General features: G+C 36.9%; 2 protein-coding genes and 1 pseudogene across 3 annotated transcripts; 2 read left to right on the top strand and 1 right to left on the bottom strand.

Moving 5' to 3' along the window:
- Window positions 1-660: 660 nt before the first annotated feature.
- On the top strand, window positions 661-2235 carry LOC143625048 (DUF724 domain-containing protein 6-like). Its single transcript, XM_077095510.1, has 4 exons — window positions 661-982; window positions 1060-1122; window positions 1214-1285; window positions 1640-2235. Exons 1-4 carry the CDS (start codon window positions 661-663, stop codon window positions 2233-2235), a joined length of 1053 nt encoding a protein of 350 aa, XP_076951625.1.
- Window positions 2236-2762: 527 nt separating this feature from the next.
- LOC143625142 (phosphatidylinositol 4-phosphate 5-kinase 6-like) lies at window positions 2763-6849 on the bottom strand (annotated as a pseudogene). Its single transcript, XR_013152224.1, has 8 exons — window positions 5743-6849; window positions 5269-5471; window positions 4610-4775; window positions 4422-4538; window positions 4156-4349; window positions 3624-3727; window positions 3199-3274; window positions 2763-3123 (listed from the first exon to the last, which is right to left on the bottom strand). The product of XR_013152224.1 is annotated as a phosphatidylinositol 4-phosphate 5-kinase 6-like (transcript).
- A 2622-nt stretch (window positions 6850-9471) lies between these two features.
- On the top strand, window positions 9472-13675 carry LOC143625194 (CRM-domain containing factor CFM3A, chloroplastic/mitochondrial-like). Its single transcript, XM_077095623.1, has 9 exons — window positions 9472-10354; window positions 10733-11180; window positions 11844-11974; window positions 12052-12423; window positions 12496-12652; window positions 12739-13031; window positions 13116-13175; window positions 13263-13325; window positions 13407-13675. Exons 1-9 carry the CDS (start codon window positions 9527-9529, stop codon window positions 13503-13505), a joined length of 2451 nt encoding a protein of 816 aa, XP_076951738.1. The 5' UTR covers window positions 9472-9526; the 3' UTR covers window positions 13506-13675.
- Window positions 13676-13951: the final 276 nt, after the last annotated feature.

Below are 13951 nucleotides of genomic sequence, written 5' to 3'. Positions count from 1 at the left end.
GGTTGTAGGGTTACTGAAACTCATTCATCATCGTCGTCGTGGATGAGGCGCATTGCTTGGTCCGATCAGCCGTCGTAACTGTTCCTTGGAATCCAGGTTTGACGTCATAACTCTCACACTCCCAATCAAACCCTACCTTTGCCTTAACATAACCAAATATTCACATATTCTGCACTAAAACTTGTAACCCATTTCATACATTACTATGCTGCATAATAATTTTTAACTTGCTACTGATATATTCATTGGAATTTGTTCATGTTCGTCTGTCAAGTTTTTATCGGGCAAGCGGACGGTTCACAAATAGCGGAATTTATTGTTCGTGCTCGTTCGTTAAGGAAATGAACGTAAACGGTTCACGAACACAAACATATAATAAGATTAGAGAAGTAATTAAAAAACAAACATTAACGAACACCATTGTACCAGCATAGCCTCTATTCATTTTCGTTCATTTATTAAACAAACGAACAGACTGAATCGAACTTTCCGCCAAATGTTCGATTCGTTTACTTGTACATTATGGATTAGCACCTATGTCTTGAACATGGATTTGAATTTGGAATTATGATTATATGGTCAGTATATGCTTTTAACTTATTTATTTGCTTAGTATATTTTACATGCCTTTTGGTAGTTGGTCTAAGGCTCAAGGTAAATATGTCAAACAGCACTGGTTCTGAACAACATAGTATAGGTGAGGAACACGAGGATGGAGTTAGTTCGAGTAAACTACGTTCTCGTGTTTGGGACTACTTTGGACCCTTTTCGGTTGGACCCGACGGGGCTAAGATAGTAAGCTGTAATGCGTGTCCACGAAAGTTTAAGACTCGTTCAAGATGGGGAACGTCTAACATGATACGACATATCCATAGGTGTTTTGATCTTGATGGGCCCGTTCGACCAAAAGAACTCCCTCAGAAAAAGAAGAGAGGAAGACCACCAAAATTACCAGCTGAAGAACCGATCCCTTCACAAGAAGGTAGTTCTGAAACATGATTAAAATTGTCTTCATTGAGATTTAAGTATAGATGATATTAGGTTTATATGTTTTTTTAGGTGAACCTGAAATCATTGTTGACTCTGATGACCAACCTCTATCTCAACTGACAGGTTTAAAGAGTAAGTTGTTCTAATTTGTCTCAGTATTATCACCTGTTTTTTGATTTCATATTGTTTTCGGTTAATTCTACTTATTAATGATTGTACTTAGGAAGTGTCTCTTCTCGTCCCGACCACCATGATGAACCACTAAGTCAACCTGCTGTCACTGATGTTGGTCTCAGTCCTGACCACCATGATGAACCACCGACTCAATCCACTGTCACTGGTCCTGGTCTTGACCACCATGATGAATCACCGAGTCAACTCACTGTCACTGGTCCTGGTCCTAATCACCATGTTGAACCACTGAGTCAACCCACTGTCACTGGTCCTGGTCCCACTCCCAACCAACTTGATGAGCAACGGAGTGAGCCCGCTGTCACTAATCCTGGTCTCGACAACCATGATGAACTACCGAGTCAACCCACTGCCACTGGTCCTAGTCCCGCCCCTGGTCCTGACCACCATGATGAACCAACGAGCCAACCCACTGTCACTGGTCCCGGTCCCGCTCCCGACGATCATGATGAACAAGTTGGAACCACGACCGACTACCAACAAGATTGGCCTTTTATCAAGCGGTCGCCTATTTGGGCCACCATTGAATCACTAGAAATATACCAGACATCACCACAAAGACCACACTTTTCACCGTTGAAGAAAGTCAAAGCGGATCGTCGTGAGGGTTTAGCCATTGCCCACATGGTGACATTTGTGAATATGGTTAAGATGCTTTCAAACTTACAGTTGACCGACCCTGTTGACCCGATCAACAACAGTTTGGAAATCTTAACCGACTTGGAGACTCATGGGTTTGATGTGGATGTGATTCGAGGTCATTTCAACAAGATTCTGTCTTTAAAACCGAAAGCTAGTCAGCAGACGATTAAGCTGAAGAAGGTTGAAGAAGAGCTTGAAAAGTGCAATGCGGAGAAGTGTGTAGAGGAGAAGGAGATTATCGAACTTGAAATGAAGATTAAGGAGTTGCGTGAGAGGATGGTGCAGAAGGTGGCAATGAAGAAGGTGAGAGATGAGGAGATGATGGCGTTGCAATCGAACATGAAACTTGTTTCTGAACAAATTGCTGATTGTGAGCTTGCTTTTAATGAACTTGCAGCCACCCCCTCGTAGGATCTTGAACCTTATAACATTATCCGCACGTGGAAAACTGCTTCGTGATTAGGAGTTAAGCTTTAACTCATATGAAGTTTTATGTCTGCTGATCAGTAGTAACATTGGGGTAACATAAAACATGTTATACAAGTTTAAGGTGGTTAGTGAAAGATTCATAGTATTTGAAGTTATCAAGTTAAAAGTGACAATAATAAAACTTTTAAGGTTATGAATGGAATGTTATTTGGGTTAAAGACTGATACTGGTAGTTGACAAAGTTTTAAAGAGTTTGAGAGTCAAAATCTGGAAGACATGATCAACGAAGCACGAAGGGTAATGTGATTCACGAGTCACAAAGTGTAATGCGATCCATTTGTATTACAAGAATGAGTATCTTGTGGCGAAAAGTGTTTCACTACTATAAGTATACAACACAAGATTTGTCAAACCAACATAAACTGCTACACTGAAACTACAACATGATTTCATATAAAACAACTAATATCTTTAGTAACCTCTAACAACTACCTAGTCTACAACTCAAGTTACAATCGCGATATCATTCTTGATCCGCTATACATAAAGCTCTTAAGCTCAAAAACACGAGTCAAATCATGCAATTTTTAGCTGTCATCAGCAAAAACTTTAAACATAAAATCTCTAAACCGTTTAGAATACAGTCTAGGGTCAACAGCCGAGATGGAAGTAGCGTCATATTGGAATGATTTATATGCATGTTCAAGCTTCTTACTTATATCATAATCTTGCAATATATCTATTATACCAAAGAAGAGGATGACATCACTAAATTCTTGGGTTGGTTCTCCAACTAACTGAGTTTCATGACTTCTGACCGTCAATTCAACCCGAGCTGGCATGTTAATACCTAGCCGTACGGATGCCCAGCTGCAAAGCATATTATATCAATAAAATTCTTATTTCTGAATGAAATGATTGAAGAGGTTATATGCATAAACTTACCGTGCGGGATTAAGAACAGCATCCGTGTCAGTTGAAATTCTAGTAGCTGTTCCTGGGCTATCAAGTTCAGCTCCCCCTGAAAAGAGAAACCTAGAATAACTGTACTATCCATTTAATACGTGTGTGCGTGCATGTGTGGAGAAAGAGGGGGGGGGGGGGGGCTGATACAAATAGCTTTTAACATGATAAGTGTCAGAAGCATTAAAGTTGAACTAGAGTAATAATAATTATTCTACAACCATACCTAGTAAATACCACAAATAGCAAAAGCTATCAGTATGGTCTGGGGAGGATGGGATGTAGGCAAACCAAACCTTACCTCTTATTCCAGTGTTAGCATAATTACTCTAATGCTTCTTACACTTCACACGTTTTGTATTTGATTCTAAGTTTCTAACACTATATATATAGAGAGATGTTTTTACCCACACCCGTTTCCTTATTGCTATCTTGAAAGCTAATACCAACCAAGAGGCTGTAATCCATGATTCTCTCTTGCTCAAGAAAGTCACAATCCTTGTTTACTTGACTGAGGAAACAATGTGAGTATATAAGTTTGTTGAAATTAAGTGATATTATAAGAAATAAATGGAATTTTCACCTAATAGTAACCAAGATTTTTCAGTGCTCTACTAAAGTCGCGCACACGCTTTTCTAACAACAAAAACCACTCAAGTTTTAATATTGTTCTATTGCTTTATGAAACTTGGTTACTATGCAGTATTTATTTATTTTTTTAAAGTTTGATGGTGAAGAATAAAAGATCACTATACAATAACCAAGTTTCATACCTGTTCTATTTAAGTTCATTTAATCAATTATGAAAAAATTACACAGCAGCATAAGAATAATGAAAGTTTTTTTATAGTTAGAAAAAAAGTACGAGCGAATTTATAGAACGATATTGAAACCTGGTTATTATTTCGGGATAACCCTATAAGAAAACACAAAATTTACCTGCAGAATTCATCGAACCAATCTTTTCGCAACCGGAAGATAAATTTTAGATCAAGGTCCTTGAGTGTAGTGTTTGCATCAATTTCCGATTCTGGTTTATCTGTTATTCGCCCGTGTGAAGACCCTTTCAAATCATACCGTTTGTGAATAGGTACCTCGGTACACAATAAATTTCCCATGATAACAAACCGAACCTGCCACATAAGTCAAAAAAATATAACTGAATTGACCATTGACCCGTTGAAGCAAAATCTGTAAATGCTTACCTTCTTTTGTATAGGTCCACTCAACTTCACGCAATGAAGACCAAAAAATTTCGTAACGAGTGTGTTTTCAAAGGATTAAATATGGTCATAATACGCTGGAAGCATTCTTTTTAGAACCTGAAGTAGTATTCATTATTCATAAACATAACGAAACTGAAATCAAGAACTTTGGATTGAAGTTGACTCACTTTGACTTCTGATTTCTTCATTGTTTTAATCATGTACTTATCGTCATGGGTCAAATAAAAGAAACTACCACTTTTCCCAGGTGAAGAGAGCTCCCGAAGAGCATCGTTTCCACATATAGATATCATGTAATCAGCAGGATCCACATTAAATAGTTTCCTAAGAGTCCTGAAATCATTAGAAATATGACGTAAGGATTTCTAGGCTATAAATGAACCAAACATTATTTCATGAACCGTTCGAAGGGAAGTTTGTTTATTTAATAAATAAATGAAGATGGACAAAAAAAACTTTGTTCATTTAGTTAAATGAACGAACATGAACACATGTCTTGTTCGTTCATTTATGTTCGTTAGTGACGCTTGTCTAAGTTCATTTGTGAGTTGGTTAATATATTCATTCAAAACTTTTTAGTCTAGTTTTAGTAACTTTTTATGCCCAATACAGTGTTCTTCACATTACCTTCATCAGGATTTAGCTTAGCTATATTCGCTCATGAACTGTTTGTTTATACTGTTAATGAACGAACATAGCGAACACGAACAAGAAAACACAGCTCGTTTAACTGCTCGCGCTCGATCGTTTGCTCAGTTAAAGTTACGTTAGACGAAAGAACACGAACATGCTCTGTTCTTTAGATTTCATACAACAACATGCTTACCTGAAAACCAGTGGGCAGTAATCTTTCCATTTAAATTCACACGATTGGTGAGGTGGAGTATTCTTCGATCCTTCGGGAGGAAACTTTGTCCATAACTTTTGTCGCGTATCAAAAGCCGTCGGCTTCAGTCTAAGAGATTTAGTTGGAGCAGGCCGTCCTACTGCATGTCTGGATTTGCACCAATAGTTAATAACAAACTCACACTTGCACACACACACACACATATAGAAGCACCCTATGTACATGTTGCAGGGTGCATATTAGATTATCAGTATTACGGTTTAATTGTGTTTCGCACTTTAGCCCACAGGCCTGAGTTAGGTTTATTTAAGGTTTGTTTCGGTTTCTTTCCAGTCTAATTAAAAGACTCAGTTAAATGTAGTTCATTACTTTTACACAGAGCATACTTGCTCACATTGGCATGATATAACTAACCATCATGCATAAACAAGAACTTAACCTAAGATGTAAAACAAAAACAAGGTTATGAAAACATTACCTTATACCAAGTTGTAGGTTAAGCATAAGTTCATAATTCTTATGCCCTTTGCATATCGTCACACCATGTCGTTTTGCAGGCTGCAACGGGGTCTTAAGTGACCTACCAAACAACACATTCCTAGTATTCACATCCTTAAGAGCATCACTGTAACTTATTCTTCCATCAACCGACACTCTAGTACTCGTACTCTTCCTAGGTGGCGCTTTTTCTTCACTATTACCCCATAAAAGCACCTTATCCAAAGGGAACGTTGCAATACTCTCACCCTCAAAAACCACACACTCTCCCATGTCAACCGTAAACAACTGACTTGGGTCCCAGTCATCATGCGGATTGATTGAATTTGCAGGATAAAACTTCCCACTTTGCTCCTTTTGATCACGACTCCATACACCTGCGTAGAAACTCCCGTCTTGCCAATGAAACGTACCATTCCCTTTCCGTAACCCATCTTCCCAACACCCGTCAAACCGATTCCCATTAGCCCAAATCATGGTTCCATTCCCATTCATCTTTCCATTCTTCCATTCTCCGATATATTGATGCCCGCTATTCCAATGGTACTTCCCTTGCCCCTCATGAAACCCCCTCTTCCAATCCCCTTCATACTTATCCCCGTTCGCATAACTCATGGACCCCTTTCCTTGCTTCCGGTTCATAACCCAAGATCCACGATACGTATCCGTTAAAGGACACATATACGTGCCCTCACCGTTCATATACCCGTTCTTGAACTGGCCCTCATAACTCACACCCGACGTCCAGCTGAATTTACCCTTCCCATCAATCTTTCCATCATTCCATTCACCAAAATACATACATCCATCTGACCATAAATACTTTCCATTTCCATGAGGGTTGTCGGTGGCCCACTGACCGATATATATGTCACCGTTGGAGAACACCTTCTCGGTGTGGCTACCGTCTCCATTGTCGTCATCCACATGGGCGACAGACATTGTCCGGAAAATGCTGACTGCCCTCTTCTTTGCAAAGCTTGGAGATTTCCTAATATTAGCTTCAGCTGCCTTCAAAATTCCCACCAACGCTTTGCTCATTATCTCACAGTCTAATCTAAAACACACACACACACACAAATGCTATTATTAACCCAGATCAAGATCGCCCTGTATCATCAATGTTACTCTCAGAGGCAATTCAACAAACATGTGGTGTGCAACCTGCAAACCCTGATCCAAAATCCTGTAACAATCAATCGGAAACAAATTGATATTGAAGATAACCAAATAATCAAAACCCTTGAAGGAAAAAACAAACAGAAGGTGTTAGATTGGTTGATAGATCGGACAAGACAATGTTTGTTGGTTTCCGGAATTAGTTCCTTAAATGACTATGAAATCGAACAGTTGTTTGGAGGATGAGAAGTCTAAGGTTACCTGCATTAACGGGCATTCAAACTTACACTTGCTGCCCAATAATATTATTATTATTATTATTCACACCCTCACTGCAATGCAAGTCATAAGTGAAAATGACTTTTGACATAATATGTTTTGGTTTTGTATGCTTAATTTGAGGAATACGTGTTACATATCAATGTTAGTAAGTTAATTGTTCAAGGACTAAGCTACACGCGTGCCCACACGTCGTTATACGGGCCATGTAAAGCTTTTGACGTAGCACATAGGTCAGGTAAGGTTATTTGGCGCGTCTGATATGCGGGAAATGTTATAGTTTATGTGAGGCTATATGGAAAAAAAGTTAATACTGGATGATATGAATCGTTTATGATGGCCCGTAAATGTTATACAGCATGTATGACTTTGTTAAAACTGATTGATGTGATAGTTGTGTGTTGTGTCAGAAGCTATAAAATCCATATAACAAGTGGAGTGGTGTGTCTATAGCGGCACCCATGTTTGAAGAATTATGTTACGCTAAAATGTTATTAAGTAATAGTCCGTTCAACAAAAGAACAACCTAGTAAAGGTAAAGTGTTTTATTTTTTTTTTATTTCAATACGCTTGCAAATGTTAACATTGTTAGAGAAACAAAGTGGAAAAACCATGACAGATTGTTGCACGTATTTACCACTGCTCACAAACATATTATTGAGGTCTTGGGTCGGCTAATCTAATGTTAACATTGTTAGATGTTGAGGTATGAAGTGATTTGGTTAATAAATTTGGCACATTATCACTTTGAGAAAATCTTGTAGACAATATTACTATTGTCATTCTTCGAGGTGATGGGTGAAAAACTTTGGTAGAATATACTGGCTTTGTAGTACAAACTATGTGTAAAGCCCTTGGTACCTCCTTTTATGGAGAAACACCACGGACCCACAACTATATTTGCATTGTGTTTCTCAACCATGTACTTTTTTTCTTCACTTTATTCATAGTTTGTCATTACTTTTCCATGGTTAAAACTGAAATGTGCTTTGCAAAGCCTAAAACTTGTTTTTAAATGTTTTGGTAACCTATAAAGCCAATCAAATGCCTCATTTTGAAACACAAGCTACAAATCACTTTAAAGTTAAAAGAGAATGATGCATCATAATGAATGTAAGTTTAATTAGGAAAAAAACACACCAATGCGTTAGTGATACATAAACAAAACATATAAATATGGAAATTATAGACCAACCATATGACTGGCCAGTTAATATATTTTTTCATATAAAATGATATAAGCATATATTAAAATTAATTAAAATCAACAAGGTAGTGATTACATCGAAACAGAAGGCAAGCGGACAACAAGCTGCATCGCTACCCCTTTTTGAATTGCAAAATCCAATCTTTTAAAAACCACATTCACTGATCTTGGAGTCATAACATTACCATGCATGACCCGTTGAACTCGAGTAAGTAACTCCACAGCTTCAGGCGTAAGGAAACCAAAAGTGTCAAAAGCAAAAGAAATAAATAAATGTTGGTTATCAAGACACGTTTTCTCATATTTAGTCACGTTGCCTAAAGTAGCTTTTAAAGCAGCTTTATCGATGTGAAATCACTACTCCCTAAACCCATCAGAGAGGAAACCCCTGTTAAATCCACGCACGCATGTTTTCCTCATATCCATCCAAACACCAAAATGTCAGCCAGTGGAAAAGATGATCTTCCCTCAGACGGATCAGTCAGTGAATTCACAGGTGCATATTTCTTAACAGAAATTCCGAACCGCCTGAATATGTCAAATATATTCTAACAGTCAACATATACAAGTATTGCGTACTTTAAATTGTGAATTCGTTATGGTTGACGGAAACTATCTTTTAAATATTGTTCAATAGATTTTTTATTACTCAAGTAGATTTTTTTTTTAATCTTGGAATGTCTTGTATTAACTTATCATATTTTTATCAAACCAATCAACTTGTAGAGCATTTTATATTCTTTAGAATTATATCTCTCTTCCTCTCATAAACATTTTCTTTTCCTAGCCACAAACTTATCCTTTGCCGTCTATGTTTCAAATATTCATACGTTAATCTCTCAACATTATACTTTTAGCCTTGTATCCATGCCCACATAAATATACACTTTTACAATAAAACTTTTAAACTCTCACAAAACTTTTAGTATAACCAATCAAACCAATACCATCCGCCGAGTTCCTGCTTTAGAGTAAGTAAAGAAAATTATATTTTATGTTTTAAAAACTCAAAAAATATCATACTGCAATGACATCTTATCTTCGTCTCGGATATCTTCTCCGTTCTCACTCACCCCTGCCGGACTTTGAGTTGCAGTAACACCACCGTCCTCCGCCACCTCCGATAATGGTGGAATGATTACTAACCACCACCAGTTACCCACCATGAAACTAACTGAACTCCCATTCCGCAACACACGATTCATCTTCCCATTCCCATCATCTTCTCTTCTTAAACCCTCATTCATCAAACCCTTATCTTCAATACACTCCACACCCACTAACAACAATAATAATAACAATTCAACCACCACCACCGCAACTACCACTACCAAACCGTCTTCATCTTCCCCGTGGCTCAACAATTGGTCATCCCCACCACCACCACCATCAAACCCTAATTTCAAACCCGAACCCACAAAAAGGTCCAAACTTTCCCACTCTTCCGACCCCCCCGGCCCGACCCGGACCACCGCCATCGACCGAATCGTCCTCCGGCTGCGTAATTTAGGCCTGGGCTCCGACGACGAAGAACAAGACGACGAAATCGGAATTGAAATTCAAAACCCTAGTTTCCAAATTGAGGATGAGAAATTGGGGGATTTGTTGAAAAGAGACTGGGTCCGTCCTGATAAACTGTTGATTGATGATGAGGATGAAGATACTGTTCTGCCTTGGGAGAGGTATCAGGAAGGTAATGCTGATGATAATAGGGAGTCAGAAGGGGTGAAGAAGAGGACTAAAGCTCCAACATTGGCTGAATTGACACTTGAGGATTCGGAGTTGAGGAGGTTGAGGACTCTGGGTAATACTATAAGAGAAAGGATTAGTATCCCGAAAGCTGGGATTACTGCATCCGTTCTCGAAAAGATTCATGATCAGTGGCGGAAGTCGGAGCTCGTTCGGCTTAAGTTTCATGAGGTGTTGGCTAGAGATATGAAAACTGCTCATGAAATTGTCCAGGTTGGAAATTCTGGTCTTTTGATAAATTAAATTAGTTAAAAAATTCATTTTTGTGAGAAAAAATTGAAGCTTTATATGAATTGGTAGTAAAAGTCTTAAATTAGGTTAAAAAGATTGAGGCTTTCATGAATTGGAGTAAGAGTCTCAGCTTAGTTTAAAAAATTGAAGCTTTATATGAACTGGGAGAAAAAATCTCAAATTAGGTTAAAAAAATTGAAGCTTTATACGAATTTGGAGTAAAAGTCTCATATTAGGTTAAAAAAAATTGAAGCTTTTTTTATGAATTAGGAGTAAATGTCACAAATTAGGTTAAAAGTTGAATAGTTTTTGTTGTAGCTATGAATTCAAAGAAATTGATTATGTATCTTCCTAAACCAGCGTCGAACAGGTGGATTAGTGATATGGCAATCTGGAAGTGTGATGATGCTTTATAGGGGAGCTAATTATGCAGGCCCGTCTTCGAGACCTCAGTCCACTAGTGACACTCTTTTCGTTCCAGATGTTTCGTCTACCAACAATATTAATAATAATAGTAATGATAAACCAATAACTAGAACCGGCGATGCAAGAACACCACATGTTATCAAAAACATGACCGAAGAGGAAATTGAATTTGATAGTGTGTTAGACGGGTTAGGTCCACGATTTCAAGAATGGTGGGGCACCGGGATACTTCCAGTCGATGCGGATTTACTTCCTCAAACGGTTCCGGGGTTCAAAACCCCTTTTAGACTTCTACCTACCGGAATGAGGGGACACCTCACGAATGCAGAGATGACTAATTTGAGGAAACTTGCCAAATCACTACCTTGTCATTTTGCTCTCGGTACTACTTCATCAAATCAGTTATTTCTTTCCTTAGAGGTGGCTAAATGGATCCTTTTTTGGTACCGTTTGCTTAAAATGACTCGACACTTTCTTCTCCATATTGTAAATCGTTTTCTTAAATGCATATTGGTGTGTTGTTATAATAACAAGATAATTACAGAAAACTAAATTAGTAAATTATTGCGAGAACATAACAAACCTATATATTGTTTAATTGTTTTCATCAATGGTTCATATTTCAAAACTTTTACGTATTACATGCAAATGTCTACGTTATGTATATAAAAAAACTATTAAATCAATTTGTTAATATATATATATATATATATAGTTTTTTAATTTTTAAACATTTACCTACGCATTTGTAAGTTCTGTATATAAAAAATTTTGTTTATACTTTTTTTAGATTATTAGCATAGATAATAAACACTGCATTTCAACCATTTTTTGATACTCAAACCTTTTCAAGATCGAAATACGAATGATTTATTTTGTTCTCGCAAAAAACTGTGTTCTGCCTGGAACCCTCCTGACAAGAGTATATAATCTAAATAATAATCTAGTTATTTGAATAAAATGATAATAGGTGTGCTTCAGTTTGGATTAATTTCAACAAGCATATGCTTAAACTGACTTGTTTATTTTTAAATTGGTAAAATAGGAAGAAACAGGAATCATCAAGGATTGGCAGCTGCTATAATCAAACTTTGGGAGAAAAGTTTGGTTGCTAAAATCGCTATTAAACGCGGTATTCAAAATACCAATAATTTACTAATGGCTGAGGAGTTAAAGGTACATTGAATATAGCTACGAACATTAGTGATATATTATCTTAAAACTTTGTATTTAAGGTCGTTATTTTATTTCAGAAACTAACAGGAGGCATTCTACTACTTCGAAATAAATATTATATTGTAATTTATCGTGGGAAAGATTTTGTTCCTGCAAGTGTGGCTACCGCTTTAGCAGAAAGACAAGAACTTACAAAAGAGATACAAGATGCAGAAGAGAAGGTGAGAGGTGGAGCAGTAGAACTCGTGCCCGTGCCTGTACCCACACCTGGACCCACAACTGGTGAAAATGGACAGGTGGCGCTTGCAGGAAGTCTAGCCGAGTTTTATGAAGCTCAAGCACAATGGGGACGAGAAAAAACAGCCGAAGAACACGAGAACATGTTACAAGAAGCTTCCAAAACAAAGATCACTAGAGTTGTTAAGAAACTCGAGCATAAATTGTTTATTGTAAGTGTTATTTTTTAAAATATTTTCATGTTAATTGGAACTTATTATTAAACTTTGTTTATTTTTGTAAAGGCCCAATCCAAAAGGAGTAAAGCCGATAAAGAATTAGCTAAGATACGGGAAACATGGCTGCCAGCAGGCCCTCCAGAAGACCAAGAAACAATAACGGATGAGGAACGTGTTATGTTTAGAAGAGTTGGATTAAGAATGAAACCTTACTTACCACTTGGTAAATCTCTGTCACTATTTTTTCTTTTCTTTTTGGGATGGAAACATTATTTTTCTGAAAGTTTAATGTTTATGTTTGATTTACAGGTGTTCGTGGTGTTTTTGATGGTGTTATCGAGAACATGCATTTGCACTGGAAACATAGAGAACTTGTAAAACTTATATCGAAGCAAAAAGACGTTGAGTTTGTTGAAGAAACAGCAAGGTTTTTGGAGTATGAAAGTGGTGGGATATTAATAGATATTGTAAGAGTGCCAAAAGGTTATGCAATTATTTATTATCGTGGGAAGAATTATCAGAGGCCTATTAGTATTAGGCCTAGAAGCCTTCCTTCGAAAGCTCGGGCTTTGAAACGTTGGAAGGCCTTACAGAGATACGAGGTTTGTTTACCTTTATAATTACTATATGATATGTAAGTAGTTGTAAATTGTGACTTATATTGGATTTTATTGTAAACTATGCAGGCTCTAACAGAACATGTGACTGAATTGGAAAAGACCATAAATCAAATGAAAGCACAAAATGCAAGTTTTCATTCTATCTTCAGATTTTTTATATTCTTTTAAAATTTCTAGATTAATAGTTAAAACACAACTCCTTGATGCGTGTAGGATGGTTTTGATGATAGCTCAGATGAAATGGAGCTGCGTGATCTTGTTGTGGAATCTAGTCAGGTTTGTTTAATTATCCACGCATGCATCAGTTCTGAATGTTTGAATAAACAAATACATTCGTGTCTTTTATGCAATGTGTAGGGCGAAGATGAAAGTTCATGGACAAATTCTGAAGATGATGATGATGACTACGATGAAGATGAAGATGAGGATCTTGAAGATGAAGATGAAAGATTCTAATTGTTAGTCATGAGATTGTCAATCTATTTTTCACATTTTAGAGGATTTTTTTAGTTGGTGAAATAAGACCAATTTTGTAATGTATTATTCATATATAAATACCTTCAAATTGGATAAAGTATGTCTGATTATAAAGAAATTTATGTACAAAAATTTTCTACAGTTAAGTTCTGTAAGAGCAATAGATCATTATTCCTGAATCCTGATCTAAGTCTATTTTCGTGCCTGGATGTGAGTTTTGTTTAAATTAAAGTAGATGACCTGGAATTTTGTCAATATGATAAAATAATAATTAATATAAATCTTTTTGTTATATGCGTATAGTAATAATTCTGAAATTGGTCTTGAAACAGGTTTTGTGTCTAGTAAACAAGTGTCAAAACAAGTCTTTTATGGTTATCATTATTGAGATCTTAATAACCATGCTTTTGCTTTTGACAATCCAT

Source organism: Bidens hawaiensis, unplaced genomic scaffold (assembly GCF_021521415.1).
Source record: "Bidens hawaiensis isolate Kalapana, Puna unplaced genomic scaffold, B.hawaiensis_p1.1 tig00004020_1, whole genome shotgun sequence".
Classification (NCBI taxonomy): Eukaryota; Viridiplantae; Streptophyta; class Magnoliopsida; order Asterales; family Asteraceae; genus Bidens; species Bidens hawaiensis.
This window is presented reverse-complemented; position numbering and strand designations above follow the sequence as displayed.

Excerpts from the sequence above, each read along its gene's own strand:
- LOC143625048 (XM_077095510.1), top strand. The coding sequence starts at position 661 with ATGTCAAACAGCACTGGTTCTGAACAACATAGTATAGGTGAGGAACAC. Across the intron at positions 983-1,059 it reads ACCGATCCCTTCACAAGAAG|GTGAACCTGAAATCATTGTT; the intron begins GTAGTTCTGAAA and ends ATGTTTTTTTAG. Across the intron at positions 1,286-1,639 it reads TGTCACTGATGTTGGTCTCA|TTGGAACCACGACCGACTAC; the intron begins GTCCTGACCACC and ends ATGATGAACAAG.
- LOC143625194 (XM_077095623.1), top strand. The coding sequence starts at position 9,527 with ATGATTACTAACCACCACCAGTTACCCACCATGAAACTAACTGAACTC. Across the intron at positions 12,653-12,738 it reads GAAACCTTACTTACCACTTG|GTGTTCGTGGTGTTTTTGAT; the intron begins GTAAATCTCTGT and ends TTTGATTTACAG. Across the intron at positions 13,176-13,262 it reads ATCAAATGAAAGCACAAAAT|GATGGTTTTGATGATAGCTC; the intron begins GCAAGTTTTCAT and ends TGATGCGTGTAG.